The sequence below is a fragment of the Zootoca vivipara genome, chromosome Z2, assembly GCF_965207765.1.
Source record: "Zootoca vivipara chromosome Z2, rZooViv2.hap1.1, whole genome shotgun sequence".
Classification (NCBI taxonomy): Eukaryota; Metazoa; Chordata; class Lepidosauria; order Squamata; family Lacertidae; genus Zootoca; species Zootoca vivipara.
Window position 1 is genome coordinate 42,025,877 of NC_142585.1, and position 16,353 is coordinate 42,042,229.

Below are 16,353 nucleotides of genomic sequence, written 5' to 3' on the forward strand. Positions count from 1 at the left end.
GGCCAAAACATCTGGAGGGCCGCAGTTTGGGGATGCCTGCTATAGTGCCTTTAAAAAATACTACTAAAATGTATTCCAGTATCGCATAAAGCAAAGGGTGTCCTTTATCTGAGGAACAAGTCCCGCTGTCAGGTCAAGCACACATTTTTTTCCAGCATGCTATTTTAGCAATGTCATGGTGACGGTGTCCATTCTTATCCTTCCTTCTGGGTGTTGTCCTTTATTGATCTGGTTTGCTTTCAGGTTACTCACCTCTCTCCTCTCTTTCCTTTCTCTCCTTCCTAGCAAACTCATGTTGTTATTCGTCCATGTTTTGAGACAGTGTTATTATCCAACCCACACACCTTTTTGCATTTTTTTCAAAAAACCAAAACAAAGAACCAACCGGTACTGTATAGGGAAACTAGACGGTCCCAGTCTTGTGTGGAGTGTTTTAGAGGAAGCGCCCCCCACACACCCAGTTTCCAGAGAAATTCCCCCACCCCTGTGTGTCCCCTTGAAACCTCCTTTCCCTCTTTTCCTTCTTATTAGATTTCCTGAGCTGAAAGCAGAGGGAGAGAGTGTGTATGTGTGACCTGAGCAATGCTGCAATGCAGCTCTGAGGATCAAGAGCATGGCATAAGAAATGGCTGAGAGGGCCATATTGTGCTTTGCTGCAGAAGGATGGGGAGGTTTGCCACTTCACACATCTCCAAAATAACACATCCATCACCCAAATTAATAATACTGTAATAATAATTGCAGAAAACTTTAAATTTAAGAGAGAGAGAGAGAGAGAGAGAACTTTTAATTTCTATGTATATGTGCAAGTTCAGAAATGGTGGCTATAATTCAAATGGAAAAGACTCTGTGCCTGCTCAAGTGCTCTGGTGCCCAAGTGCTCATAGTTCTTCCAGTGTTCTTTTTTACAATCTCTAAGCAGACTTGTACCGGGCAGCCCTTGAAATAGAGCTCTCACCTCTATTTTCACATGGTTAAACAATGAAATATACACCCGCAAGAAATAGCAGTGGCCACTGATTCAGAGGGCTTCAAAAGAGCATTAGACAAATGGAGGATCAGACTATTAGAGATGATGGATATGTGCCTCCTGTACTGTTGCCTCTGAAGACCAGTTCTGGGAAATCACAAGTAGGGAATTGTTATTGCAAACTGGTTCAGCTTCTAGGCTTCCCACTGGGGTGCCTGGTTGGCAACTGTGAGAGCAGGATGCTGAACTTGGTGGGCCTTTGGCCTGATCCAGCAGGACTCCTTCTATGTTCTTAAGATGACACTTTTGAAAAAAAAAACCAAAGGCACCTTCTTGTGGCTTTGAGTCTCGAAGCTTGATCTCACTTCGTACGGTCTGCCCTGTGCTGCCTACGGGGAGCCAATAGTGTCATTCCTTGGAGGTATTGATCACTGCCAGGAGATTTGGTGAGTGGGAATTGGCGGTTACCTCACTGCAAGAAGTGAACTAAGGGAACTAGGCAGAGGGCCTTATCAGCAGTGGTGCCCTCCCTGTGGAATGCCCTCCCATCAGATGTCAAGGAGATAAATAACTACACAACTTTTAGAAGACATCTGAGGGCAGCTCTATATTAGGAAGTTTTTAATGTTTGACATTTCATTATGTTTTTATATTTTGCTGGAAGCCGCCCAGAGTGGCTGGAGAAACCCAGCCAGATGGGTGGGGTGTATACATATGTTGTTGTTATTAGCAGCAATGAATATTCTCTACCTATATACCCACTGTAGCAGAGGGTGTATGCCGCTTAAGACCAGTTGCTAAGAATAACAAGTGGGGAGAGCTCTTATTCTGGGTCCTACTTGTGGATTTCCCTTTGGGGCATCTGGTTGGCCACTTTGAGAACAGGATGTTGGACTAAATGGGCCACTGGCCTGCTCTAGCAGGGCCTTTCTTAAAGTAGATCACAAGGCAGCAGCTCTCCAAGGTACCGGACACAGCTTTCACATCACCTACTGCCTTTCAACTTTAGATGCCAGCAATTGAACTCGAAACTTTTTGTGCAGAGGGAACTGGTGCTGTATCACTGAGCTGTGGCCTCTTCCCTCTCCAGGAAGATTACTGGGAGAGCTGTAGTATTCTTACTTCTGTACATCTTGAAACACAACAGGAGCTTCTGAAGCAGAAATAAACCTGTGCGTATGGTGGTGGTGTTGTTGTTTTTTAAAAAAATTGCTCTTGCCTTGCTTAATTAGAGGTTAAAAATATACACATAGCACAAATGAGGTGGTAGAGTCAAAGAGTGGTAGAAAGGACTGTACCATGCCCAGCTGAAGCTGGAAGTGTGTTCTATTCATAAGGAGATTTAAAAACAAAAATGAAGGAGTCGTTCAGAAATTGTATGCCTCCCCCCCCCCACTATAAGCTCGAAGTGGTGTGATCTCCTCTTCCTCCTGCTGCTGTTGCCTGTGCAGCCCATGCCTAGAAAAGGGGAAGCTGGCAATAGGCTGCGGTTTGGTGCAGATCATAGGGTGGGGTGGGGATACTCTGTGCAAGCTACAGGGTTTGGTTTCTTCTTTTTGCTGAGGCAGATTATGTAAGCAGAAGGTTTGCAATGTCTTGTTACTCTGGAAACTTCCCCTATGCTTTCTGCAGAAAGGGGTGTGTGCAGCTGTGTGTGTGTGGATGTGTGTGTGTGGATGTGTGTGTGTGGATGTGTGTGTGTGGATTTCCCCCTTTTGTCTCATAAAGTATTTGTTGAAAGAAAAATACCTTCACTTTTTAAAAAAGTGAGATAAAAAAAGATGTGTTTACTCCTGCACATTTGCTGTGCACTTTTCTTGGTAGGGATTGGCATAGCTGCCAAGTTCTCCCTTTTTTTAAGGGAAATTCCCTTATGCTGAATAGGCTTCCTCGCGAGAAAAGGGAAAACTTGGCAGCTATGGATTGGTCTGCCAATTTTATTTTCCCTCTGTTTCTCAAGTTCAGTTTTCCACATTTCTGCAACACTTTGTAGTTTTTTGAAATGGTATATGTTCATGAAAGTTAGTCAACATTTTAGTGCAAATTTCTAACTTTCACATTTTTGCAAGCAGTTTTTTTTAAAGCAGTGTTCCAGAAGAATCCACATGGATGACCAATCACTCTCTGCCTGAGTCTTTCCAGAAGACTATGTGGATGACTAACACCTGTTTGCTTACCACTCAAATCATCCTCACAAGGACAATATATATATTTCAGGAGGAAGGGGGAGGGCTATATTAGAGAAGGGAAGTAGCTCAGGGGCGGAGCTCCTGCTTTGCATGGACAATGTCTCAGCTTCAATCCCTGGCATCTCCAGGTAGGTCTGGGAGTGTGTGCTGCCTGAAACCCTGGAGAGCTGCTGCCAGTCGATGTAGACAATACTGAGCTATACATAGACAAATGGTCTGGATTGGTATAAGGTGGCTTCCTGTGTCCCTAGGAGCCAACAGTCCAGATCTCAGCCCATGCAGAGGGTGAAAGTGGTGGGTGATTTGTGTATACAGGGGTCTGGTGTGATGTCACTTCCGCTTAGTGTAAACCATCCATAAAAGGGTTGCCAAATGCGATTTAGCATGGGGATTACAAGGCATCACCTCAAGCTGCTTGTTTCTTGTTTCTAAATAAGGTTCTGATGTCTCTCTCTCTCTATGTGTCAGATTATCAGCTCCTTGCACAGAAGGCAAGCGAATCGAGGGATTGATGCCTCTCTTTGTGTGTGCTCAAAACAAAATAAAAAAAATCCTTCCAGTAGCACCTTAGAGACCAACTAAGTTTGTCATTGGTATGAGCTTTCGTGTGCACTTCTTCAGATACACTGAAACAGAAGTCACCAGACCCTTATATATAATGAGAGGGTGGGGAGGGGTATTACTCAGAAGGGTGGTGGGAATGGGTGATTGGCTGATAGGTGTGGTAAATCTGTTGACGACTGTTAATGACTGCAATTGGTCTTACAGGAAAAAGCAAGGGGTAAGATGGCTAAAAATAGCTTTATCATGTGTAATGAGATAAGAATCCAATGTCTCTATTCAGACCAGGTCTCTCCATGGTTTTAAGTTTGGTAATAAGTTGCAGTTCAGCAACTTCTCTTTCCAGTCTGTTTCTGAATATATATTTTTTGTAATAAGACAGCTACTTTGAGATCTTGTATAGAATGTCCTGGGAGATTGAAGTGTTCTCCTTCTGGTTTCTCTGTCTTGTGATTCCTGATGTCAGATTTATGTCCATTTATCCTTTGGCGTAGGGTTTGGCCCAGGGTTCCCCAAACTAAGGCTCGGGGGCCGGATGCGGCACGCGAGGCTCTTTTATGTGGCCCCCGGCACCCGCCGCCACCCACTGCTGCAGAAAGTTGACATCTGATGGGAGGGCATTCCACAGGGAGGGCACCACTGCTGTTAAGGCCCTCTGCCTGGTTCCCTTAGTTCACTTCTTGAGCTAGATGAACCAATGGCCTGATTGACTCATTAGAAGGCAGCAGTTTCCTCTGTTCCTAATCATGGAAGGGGAAGCTCAACCCTCAATTGTGCATTTGTTGGGAAGAGTGTCTTAGAATCCAGCTACAGGGAGGGGTGGTACTTTGGAGGAGGGAATCCTCTTACTCCTCCCTATCTCTTTCACTTTTGCCTCCTTGCTGTTGTTACCTTTCTTCTGATTACAAAAATAAAATTTGAAGGGCAGGGAGAAGGCAGAGTGCCAGTTGAACATAGGAAGAGCCCTAATGGATCTGCTCAGTGACCAATCTAGCTCAACACAGTGGCCAACAAGTGCAGTAGTACTCTTCCCACTTGAGATTTCCAGACGAGTATTCCCTCCATCAAAGAAGGCAGAACATAAGAGCCTGGCTGCTGCATCAGGCCAGTGGTCCACCTAGTTCAGTATCCTATTCTCATAGAGGCCAGCCAGATGCCTCCAAGAAGCCCACAGGCACCAGCACCATTCCTGCTTATGATTCCTAGCAACTGGTATCCAGAGGCATACTGCCTCCTGAAGTGGAGGTAGAACATGGCTGTCATGGCTAAAAGCTATTGATGCTTGTGCTGTAAAAATAGAAAATAAATAACAGAGTAAACCTTGCTCAGCAAGGCATTCTAAGGTGGTAGAAAAGGAGACGGGCAGATCTCAGCCATAGGACCTTGGGACTGTGTGTAGCATAACACTTCTATTTTCTGATCTTGTTTTCTTCCTTCCTTCCTTCCTTTCAGAAATTATGGCTGATGTGATCAAAAAGGTGAAGAAGAAGGGAGAATGGAAGGTGAGAGGCTTGATCTTGACAGATTGTGAGTGTGTGCTTATGTGTGTGTGTACACAGTTATAACCAATTCTAGCTAGCCATCTGCTGCCTTGTCCCACTTTTCCAGAGAAGGATTAGTTCACTGTGACGTCTTGGGAGGCTCGGGGTGTGCATGTTTTGTAGCATTTGTCACAGAATCCCATGATATGATTCAGGATTTTGCATCCAGAGAAACCTCTTCAATTTTATTTATTTGTTTATTGAGATTTCCTACCTGTCCTTCACCATAGGGTCTGTGAGTTGGTTACAAGTACCTTTTAAAATATAAATTAAATCTTCATTATATCTTCCATTATTGAGACTTTTGTGTGTGTGTGCCATTGCTTCATATATGCTTTTATTGCATTGTAAAACATTTTGAGATGCCTCAGGAGAAGCAATTCATAAATGAAAGAAAGAATAATAATACAGCATACAGATAAAAGCAGTTTAACTATAAAACAACTGAAACCATTCCAAGTGGAACAGAAGAATACAACTTCAGCAGCAGAGGTGGGTCCCACAAAACAAATACCACAGTAAAGACCATGGTAATGAGGTGCATTTTAACATACTGTACAGGGAAGGCTGTATAGGGAAGATGCCAGGTGCATCTCTGTGGCGAGGGACTTTCACAATTTAGGGGCTGCTGCCCAGAAGTGTCTCCCTCCTGGGCTACCATTCTCTGCACCTCTGAGGGTGGCAGACCTCTGCACCTCTGAGGGTGGCAGACCTACCTAGAGAGCCGCACACACATCTTAACACCTGAGAAGGTCAGGAGTGATGGAGATGGTCTTTCAGATCTTTGGGGCCTAAGTCATTTAGGGATTTAAATGTTAATGTGAACACCTTGACTTGAGCCTGGAAATGAACTGTCAATCAGTGCAGCTGTTTTAAAACTGGGCTCATGTGAGTTCCACTGGAACCCTCGACTCAGCAGTTACTGCTGTTCCATATGAAGCATCCTGTGCCATAGTAGGTGATGTGTTGTGGGATCAGTTTCAGCCAATGCGGACTGCTGATGTGGACAAGGTGCTTGCAGCTATACACCTGACTACATGCCCTCTTGACCCCTCTCCCTCCTGGACTACTAAATCTAATAGAACAGGTTTGATTGGTTGGGTCCAGAGTATGGTACATACTTCCTTGCACGAGGGAGTGGTGACTGCTGACTTGAAAGAAGTGGTGGTGTGGTCTCTCCTAAGCAACTTTGGAACCGTTGGACTGGAATCCACGAACCACAAATTCTCCCTTCTTGGGAAGGTGGTGGAGAGAGTTGCAGTGGAGCAGCTGCAAGCATTCTTGGATGACACTGGCTATTTGGATCCATTCCAGTCTGGGTTGAGTTGTCCTTGGTCACTGTAATGGATGACTTTTACAGACAATGAGATAAAAGGAGTGTGACCTTGCTCCTGCTTCTCGATTGCTCGTTGCTGTTGACTATGGCATCCTCTGAACCAGCTCCATGGAATGGGAATTGGGGGCACTGTGTTACAACAGTTTTGGTCCTACCTGTGGGTCTGAGTCCAGAGAGTAACACCGGGATAATGTTTTTCCGTGGTTATGCTATGGGGTGACTAATACCTGAAGTGACTAGGAGCAGTCCTTAAGTAATTTGGAAGCAAGATGCCATCAGTATGGTTATCACACACCTTCTGTTCCTTCTAAACCTCTGAATGAGAGGGTATGGGGCCCTGGACTGCATTGGTGGGATGGATGAAGTAAAGGAAATTGGGTTAAATCCTCACAAGGTGGAGGCACTGTGGATGAATGCTTACCAAGTATGAGTCAGTTGTCTGCCTTGAATAGGGTTGTACTCCTCCTGAAGGAGCGGGTATGCAGTTTGGGGGGTTCTTCTACATCCAGATTTGTCACTGCAAGCCCAGATAGCCTCAGTGACTAGAGGTGGCTTTCACCAGCTGCAGCTGGTGCAACAGCTGCAACTGTTCCTCTGAACCTGGAGAGCTTGACCACCGTAGTTCAGTCACTGGTGACTTCAAGGTTGGATTACTGCAATGCAGAATCTACAACTAGTTCAAAATGCTGCAGTGTGATTGCTTACAGGAGTGAGACCCTGCTAGCATATAACACCTCTGCTTGGGACCAGTTTATCTGCAGGATCACCTTACTCAACACATATGCCTGCTCAACCACCTTGATCTGAGGAACTGTCACTCTTACAGACACCACATGATACTCGTTACACATGTGTAAGAAAACAGTCTTTTAGTATGACAGTACCTACACGTTGGAGCTCCCTGTCTGTTGACATGAGTCAGGTCCCTTCACTGTATCTCTTTTAGTGCCTGCTTAGAACATTTTCATTCAGGCAAGCCAATGCAGACATGTGGAAGCTACATGTGCCTTGTTTGTTTGTTTGAACTACAGTTAGCTACAGTTAACTGTTGTAAGCTGAAGACTAGCCTCTTTATCTGAACCTTGGGCACATGAGATACATATTTTTGGATCCACCATATTATCTTGACTGCAATTCACTTTAAACTGATTTTGATATTGTGTTTTAAAATTGCTGTTACCCCGCTCTAGGGCCTTATGTGAAGGGCAGGTAAGTGATGATGATGATGATGATGATGATGATGATGATAATGGGGAAGAAGAAGCTCATATGCAGGACAGATTTAGTTCAACCCCAAGCCAAGTCGGCGGAAATTTTTGCATGACTTCTTTATCCTTCTCTCTCAGGTTCTGGTGGTGGATCAGTTGAGTATGCGAATGCTTTCTTCCTGCTGCAAAATGACTGATATCATGACTGAGGGCATAACAAGTGAGTACATTGTTCAGGACTCCCCTCTTCCCTTTCTCCAGCCACCTCCGCCTCGTCTGCTTAGAACCAAACCTGGATACCACCTAGTTTGCCTGGCTTATGGGTTGCCAGGATGATGATTTCAATTTATATACTGCCCCTTATCAAACGCTCTCAGGGCGGTGTAGAAACATATTACAAAACACCAATGGCAAAAAGCATACTGACAGACAGCCCGTGGGCCCACTTGGATTTCTGAGCGAGTGCCATGGGTGCCAATCTCCTCTCAGAGACAGTTATCATACATCTTCTTTTGGACTTAAGCTGTGTTTCCATGAAGTTTCATCGTATGTGAAGCCCTGTTCTCTTGAAACTGAGGTGTTTTCAGTATTCCTAAATGTTTAGCTTTGGAGCATACAATGGTTAAAAAGCTCCTCATTTATACTGAGGCCTATTGGACTGCTAGTTGAAACTTATACCAATACTAACGAAATGATAATGTATTTCACTTCATTAGCGGGCAGCAGGTTAGTGTGGGGGGCCAGGGGCACATGACATTCATAGCTCTGGCCAATCCCCCATCTCAACTTCTGCTGCCTGAGGCAGCTGCCTCACTCTTCCACATCTTAGGCCCTGAATATATCACTGCTTGTCTTCTTGGGAGGTGGCTTCATTTAGTAAGTCAGGAGCACAACAGCCACCCAAGTCCATTTTCTTTTGAGTATTGGCTGTGTTGCTGCTGCTGTTGTTGTTGTTGTTAGTATTCCAAGGGGGAAGCTAACTTCTCACATGGACTGATTGAATTGTAGGCTATTGATCTCTGAGAATGGAGCAATAACTAGTTGCAGGACTTGGTAACCACCTTGAATCTGCCATATTTTCCTCCCTGATTAAAATCTCTGTTGCGTTGCCTTTTGCAGTTGTGGAAGACATCAACAAGCGCCGGGAGCCACTGCCCAGCCTGGAGGCTGTGTACCTCATCACCCCATCAGAGAAAGTAAGTGTCTTCCCTGAGTGGAGATGCTTATAAACCTGAGCATGAGATGGGATCATTAGGGGCTGTTTTGTTTAGAGAAAAGGCAAGTAACAGGGAGCATGATAGAAGTGTATAAAATGCTGCATGGTGTGGAGAAAGTGGAGAGAGGAAAGTTTCTCTCTCTCTCTCTCTCTCTCTCTCTCTCTCTCACACACACACACACACACACACACACACACAACTCTTAAAACTCAAGGACATCCAGTGAAGCTGAATGTTGGAGGAATCATGTGTTTCATTACACTGTGCATAGTTAAACTGTGGAACTCACTCCCACAGGAGGTAGTGATGGTCATGCACTTGAATGGCTTTAAAAGAGGATTAGACAAATTCATAGAGGGCAAGGCTATCAATGGCTACTGAATGTGGTGGCTTATGTTCTTCTTCCATTGTCAGAAGCAGAATGCCTCTGAATCCTAGTTCCTTGGACATTGCTGAGCTCAGGTCCTGCTTGCCAGCTTCCCATTGGGGCATCTGATTTGCTGCTATGAGAAGAAGATGTTGAGCTAGATGGGTCATTTGCCTGATCCAGTATGGCTTTTCCCATGAGTAAGCATGCCTCTGAAATGGGTAGTGGGATTGGCTATTCTGGAATGCCCACCCTGCACAAATACTGCAATATTTTTTGGTGTGCCTGGTCAAGACTTTCTTTGTTTAGACAGACTTCTAGTCAGAAATGTTTTCTGCCCTAATTTATTCTCTATACTGTATTATGCTGTTTGTTTAAATATATTGCATGCCATGTGAATTGTCCTCACAGTTTTGTACTCTACCCTGGACTCTTTGGGTGATGGCCATTCAAGGAATGACTTAAATAGAGCTGGTGCAGTGTTGGGGTGAGAGTGTTGAACTAGAACCTGGGAGGCCAGGGTTCGGATCACAACCCAGCCATATGAAGCCCACTGGGTATCATTGGGCCCAACTGGGCACTATCTCTCAGCCTAGCCTACCTTATAGGGTTATTGCAAGAATAAAATGGAGAGGAGCAAGAATAAGGTATGCCACCTTGAACTCCTTCAAGAAAAGGTGGGATATGAATGTACTAATATTTCAAATGAAACTAGTAGGGTTGTATTTTGGGACAAAACTGTATTGGCGAGTTCTCCTGTCCAAAGACAGAACTTCCCAACCTCATTTTAAGCAAGCCAAGCCTTGTTATAATAAGGATCAGGGAGTCAAGGGAATGCCTTTACAAAGCAGGCTCACCTAGCAAACTAACTTGGGGGAAATTGTTTTCATACAAACCAAGGTCTGAACTTTGAGCAGAACTAGCAAACATCTAAAACTGATTGTTTTTAATTCTTCTTCTTTCTCCTAGTCTGTTGAGTCTCTCATTGGTGATTTCAAGGAACCTCCGAATGCCAAGTATCGAGCTGCTCACGTCTTCTTTACTGACTGTAAGCATACTGGGAATTTCTCCCTGCCCCTCCTTGTTATAACTGGAAGTTTCAAGAACTGCACTGTATGGTGCTATAAACCAAACATGGGGAACTTCTTTCACCCCCTGCTGTCTATGTAGGATTGCCATACATCTGGGAAATCCCAGACATGTCCTCTTTTGGAGGACCAACAGGACCATCTGGGGGTATTTTTACATTTTAAAGGAAATGTCCAGGCTTTTTATTTTATTTTTGCATGGGTGGTGCGGCTGTGGGCAGCTTATCTGCAGGTGGCTCTGCACACTGCGGCTGCTGCTAGCCCAAGCCAGAGAAAGAGGCATGTGGACATGGTGGTGGCGGCCCCACGCCCCCGTGTGCCTCTTTCGCTGGCTCAGGTTGACAGTGGCTCAAGATGTCCTCTTTTTTGCTCTTCAAGATGTGGCAACCCTAGCCTATGCAACCATCTGGGGGCCACAAGGCATGGTAGGCAAAGCTGGATGCAAAAGTGGGTAGACCAGAGGTCACCATACTTTTTCAGCAGGGGGCCGGTCCACTGTCCCTCAGACCTTGTTGGGGGCCGGGCTATATTTTGAAGAAAAAAAAATATGAACGAATTCCTATGCCCCACAAATAACCCAGAGATGCATTTTAAATAAAAGGACACATTCTACTCATGTAAAAACATGCTGATTCCTGGGCCATCCGCAGGCTGGATTGAGAAGGCGATTGGGCCGCATCCAGCCCCCGGGCCTTAGTTTGGGAACCCCTGGGGTAGACCAAGTAATGCTAATATAACATTTGTTTGAATAGGCTTGTTTCTACACACACAAACCTTTCCCTCAGGCAAGCACAAAGAAAGATCTGAGTTCAAGAACCTATTACAATCCAGTAAAATCACTCAGGGAAGGTTCAAAGTATGGCGGGGGAGGGTGTGTGGCCTGTGGGAAGTCCTGAGGGCCAGAAAGAGAGGGCTGGACAGCTGCCTCTGGCTTCCCAGGCTGAAGATTTCTACTTAAAGCAGGTTCTGAAGGCGGTGCTGATTGGTGGATACACACCATGTCCTGCAAGGACCTGCTGGTCTGTAACTTCTGCAGAAAGGGGAGGAATTCCTCAAGTTGCAGCATCTGAAATGACATTGGCAAAAATCCTAGCAAGGGATGCTGCAGAAGATGACATTGTAAAATGTAAATGTTCCTTATGTGGGAAAAAGAAGATTGAAAAGCAAAAGAAAGCAGTGGCTTCAGTGATGAACGAATGGGAATGTGACATAGAAAGGAGGGATTCAGAGGCAGCAATGGATTGTGTGTCACCTATGGTTTTGAGAAAATGGCCCTGTGGCCCATTTGTATGTTGTGGGTTGGCCTGATTGGGCTCCTCACTTCATACCCCCGCTGAGGCATCCAAATGGTTTTTGAGTTGGCTGTTTGACTATAGTGGCTACTTTTACTCCATTCTTCCAGCTTGCCCCGATTCCTTGTTTAATGAGCTGGTCAAGTCCCGTGCTGCGAAAGTCATCAAGACTCTGACAGAGATCAACATTGCTTTCCTGCCCTACGAGTCTCAAGTGAGTCCACAGAGTGGGGGGGGGGCAAGTGGGGTGTGTGGGAGCCCAACTCGCTTTTGCATGGAAAAGGTCAGCCTGTTTGTCCAGCTCACCAGTGTCACCCTCTGGCTGACAGTGGCTCTCCAGCTTCCCAGTCATGAATCTTTCCCATCATTTGCTACCTGATTGTTTGAACTTGAAGTGTCGGGGAACTGAACCTGGGTTCCCTTTCTATTTGATATTCTCGGCTCATTTCGTCCAAAAATGCTTTGACCCTGTGCAACAACTGAGAAAGGACTCTGCATTTCTAGCGGGGGCATGCAATAACCACAGTTTTCAGTCTGAGCACAGATTTAGTGTGTCAGGGGGAAAACACCCACTTCATTTCAAGGTTCAATTTGGGTCTGCATTTCAATTTGAAAAGAAAAAAAAAGTCATTTCTTTCATTTCTTTCTTACATGTACCGGTATATACCACATTTTCCTCCAAGTTGCTCAAATCAGTGTACAATTGTAGACTGCGGAGAACTAACTTTTGGATTTGAGAAATTAGAAAGTTAAGAAATTTATTTCCTTATTGCATTTATGCACCAGTTTTGCCTCTAAGGAGCTCAAAGTGGCTTACACGCTTCCAACCCCATTCTATTTTATCATCACAACAACCTTCTGAGGTAGGTTAGGTTGAGAATGATGACTGCTCCAGGGTCACCCAGTGGGACTTCATGGCTGAATTGGGATTTGACCTCTGGTCTCCCAGGTCTTACCTTCATGCCTCCCCCATTCATCATTATTGGGAAATAATAATTTTAAAAGCAGATGTAACTTTTATTTTACTTTTGACATAACTGGACAAAATTTGCAGATGATGCAACAGAATCATGTGTGGTGTAGTGGTTAGAGTGTTGGACTAGGGCTTCGTAGACCAAGGTTCAAATCCCCAACGTGGCCCATGAAGTTCACTGGGTTATCCTGGGCTGGTCACTGTCTCTCAACCTACCTATCCCATCTGTTGTTGTGAGATAAAATGGGGCCAGGGGAACTATGTACCTCACCGTGAGTCCTTGCGGTGGGGAAAGGTGGGATTATAAAATGTAAGAGACAACAACAACAACAACAACATTAACAGAAGATTCCCCCACTCCCCCTCAGTGAGCAGGTCTGGCTACCAATTAAAGGACTGGGCCAATTAAGACTCACATCTCCCTAGGGGGGCCCATTGATAAGAGCCCCACCCCAGTCAGCAGTGATGACAGTTCTCTTGTGTGTGCTTCATTCAACAGCCCCTGAAACCTGACGCTACAGCCTCATCTGTCTTCTTATATGCTTTTTAAGTTGCCTACAGAGGAAAGAGAGGATTACAGGCTTACATAAGGGCTTGAAGTGGGAATTGCAATTCATGCAACAGCTTTCTAGGCGAGGGAGTGGCCTCCTTCCTTCCTGCCCTCCTGTGCTTGTCTTCCTTGATTTATTTATTCTTTCTCCAGGCCTGCCTCTCTCTGTTGCGGCCTTAGCCTTCCTGCTTGCACACCCACACGCATGCACAAACACAGATGTTCCCTGCATTCTACTATTTCTCTTCTACCATTGGCTGGTTCTCTCCAGTGGGAGAAGCAAGGAGCCTTCCTTGGCCATCTGCTTCGCAATTGGCCCTTCCTGTGCCATACCAAGGGGTGGGTGGGTGACGTGAATAGGAACAGATGGCAGGCAGGTGTACAGAGCTATAAATACTAAACAGGTCACTTTTGTCTGGACAAACATGCCCTTGGAAAATAAGCACAGAGGTGACTTCACTTCCTAGTGGAACTACTGATGACGAACAGAAGAGAACCATGCATGCTGCCTGGATCTCCTTGGTGGGGGGGAAAAGAGAGAGAGATAAAAACGCAATAATAAATATAGCCCAAACTTCATCGGGCACAGATATGAGGGAGATATAGTGAGAGCTCAGAGAGCCTAGAGATTTGCAAAAGTATAAAAATGAAATCTTAAGTGGGGAATTTAAGATGGAGGATATGCCAGAAAACTGCTCAGTAAAGACTGAGGAGAAGAGGATGGAATGGGGCAGCTGGAACTTGGGCAATCCATGCTGCCAGGTACTATAGTGGCACCAGTGTAGACAACATTTTACAGACATTAGCAAAAAGGCAAATCCCTACTCTGACAGCCTTAACAACCTGCTTTTCTATGCTTGAGTGAGCAATGATAGTGGGAAACAAGCATGGGAAGGGATGAGTGCAAGCAGATCTAGGCATGCAAAGATAAGTTTTGTTTTAGCCCTCCTGGATCAAATCTAAGTCCATCTAAGTCCTGCAACTTCCTTCCTACCATCAGCACCCTGATGCCTTTGGAGCACCCCAGAGCAAGAATGCAATAGACCTACCCTCTATTGTTGCCCCATAGGAACCAGCAATTGAGTAGTAGGCTGGCTCTCAAGCTACAGGCTGCATTTAGTTACCATGACTCATACTATTGATAGACCTCCTGCATGGATTTGCTTCATTCTTCTTTAGAGCCATCCAAGCCATGGTGGTCGCCATCACATGCTATGATGGGGAGTTCCATAAATTGATTGTGTGATGAACTCCCTACTTGGTCTGTTCTGTGTTGGCCTACTAGCCAACATATCCTCTGAACTCAGGGAGGCAACTGAACAAACAGTGTTGAGAGGAAAGATTTACTCCCTTCCCTGCAGCAAACTCTGTCCCTTTTTTCACCCAGTGGTGATGTTGCATCCCACTAAACCAAGTAGCAACCTGGGAGCAGTATGTGGCCCTCAGTTCCATTTTGTGTGCTTTGGAACATTTCCCTGGTGCTGCTCTATTCTTCCGACCCATCCAAGAGTGGCTTCCTTTTTTCAAGTTTTCTTTTTAAACGTCCCACCCTTTTTGTGTTTAGTTTCAGAACAGTTGGAAAGGGTAGTGTTTAAGTGGTGAAGGTTGGAGAATATTGTGCTAGCCCACAGTTGAGCATGATGTTTGATTGTGGCCATTGTTACAGCTGTTTGTGATGGAGCAGACGAAAATCTCAAAGGGTGCTTTGCCATGATATATTTGGTTTCCCTTTTTCTGCAAAGGTATTTGTTGGAGATATTTGCTCCCCCTTAATCCCCAACATCTGCTGCACCATCATGCCCTGCTTTTGAACTCTCCCTGAGACATGTGTCAGATCTCCTCCAGGAGGTAGAATATTAATCTGAATGGACCATTCTCATGACTGCGCATGGCAGCAGCCAAGATACAAAAACAGCAACAAAAAAGCTACAGACATACCTCGGGTTAAGTACGCCTTGGTTTGAGTATTTTCAGTTTAAGTACTCCGCGGACCCATCTGGAACGCATTATTCCACTTTCCATTACTTTCAGTGAGAAAGTTTGCTTCAGGTTAAGTACACTTCAGGTTAAGCGCAGAGTTCCGGAACCAATTACACTCATACTTTGGGTTAAGTACGCTTCAGGTTGAGTACTCCGCAGACCCGTCTGGAACGGATTCATCCACTTTCCATTACTTTCAGTGGGAAAGTTCACTTCAGGTTAAGTACGCTTCAGGTTAAGTACAGACTTCCGGAACCAATTGTGTTTGTAAACCGAGGTACCACTGTAGTTGCAGAGGGGGTTTAATTTGAGCAAGATTTCTTCCCTTTTAGGGTCTGTTTTCAGCCCCAGGACTTGCTGCTGTGTTTAACTACTTTATGTTCAGTTCAGCTAATAGGGTCTACAGACCATAAAAATCCCAATATAATAAAGGGTTATCAAGACAAGCACACAGCTGAGAAAAAACCCCCACAATATACATGGACACAAAGTGTGCATTTTAAAATACGAACACGATAAAACCCATGTACAATCAGAAATGGTTTTTTAAAGACAATTTCGGCATGGGGCGCATCTTCTCTTTAACAATTGTGTCCTGGTTTTAATGGCTATAGCATGGGACTATATTTTCTGTAATCTTAGGGTTGGAGTTCCCTGTGGCTACTGAAACATAAATTTCATCAAAGTTCCACTGGTTTTATCTGTGGTGTAAATGTCCCCTGGCACTGATGGAATTGGGATGATGCTATTACTGGAATAAGCCTCATTGTATGCTACCCCTTGTTTAAAGACCAGAATCTGTGCTTATGATGCATATTTTCGGGGGATTACACAGAAGCACTTCCTGAGGACTTGATAAGGTTTATGCTTGTGGGAGCATGTATAATTACAGCACAGCACTTCAAAATATTTTGGGTCTGACTGTCCAGAAGTTTTGCATCTAATCTTGGGACTTCGCAGTAATGAAGAAACTAACATGTCACCCTAATGCCCCATCTGCACCTTACATTTACAGCAGAACTATACCATTTTGAAGAGGCAGGGTTCCCCCTCCCCCCAAGAATCCTGGGAAGTATAGTTT

General features: G+C 44.9%; 1 protein-coding gene across 4 annotated transcripts in view; it reads left to right on the top strand.

The window, feature by feature from the left end:
• LOC118083841 (syntaxin-binding protein 1) overlaps window positions 1–16,353 on the top strand; it is a 57,072-nt gene that overhangs the window by 12,965 nt on the left and 27,754 nt on the right. For 2 of the 4 annotated variants that reach the window (XM_035112800.3, XM_035112798.3), the window contains exons 2-6: window positions 5,173–5,222; window positions 7,944–8,025; window positions 8,925–9,001; window positions 10,359–10,437; window positions 11,880–11,983. In XM_035112800.3, the coding sequence (XP_034968691.1) occupies window positions 5,173–5,222; window positions 7,944–8,025; window positions 8,925–9,001; window positions 10,359–10,437; window positions 11,880–11,983 (392 nt within the window). The remainder of the gene's footprint in view (window positions 1–5,172; window positions 5,223–7,943; window positions 8,026–8,924; window positions 9,002–10,358; window positions 10,438–11,879; window positions 11,984–16,353) is intronic. The other 2 variants (XM_088665008.1, XM_060270146.2) reach the window with 1 other exon arrangement.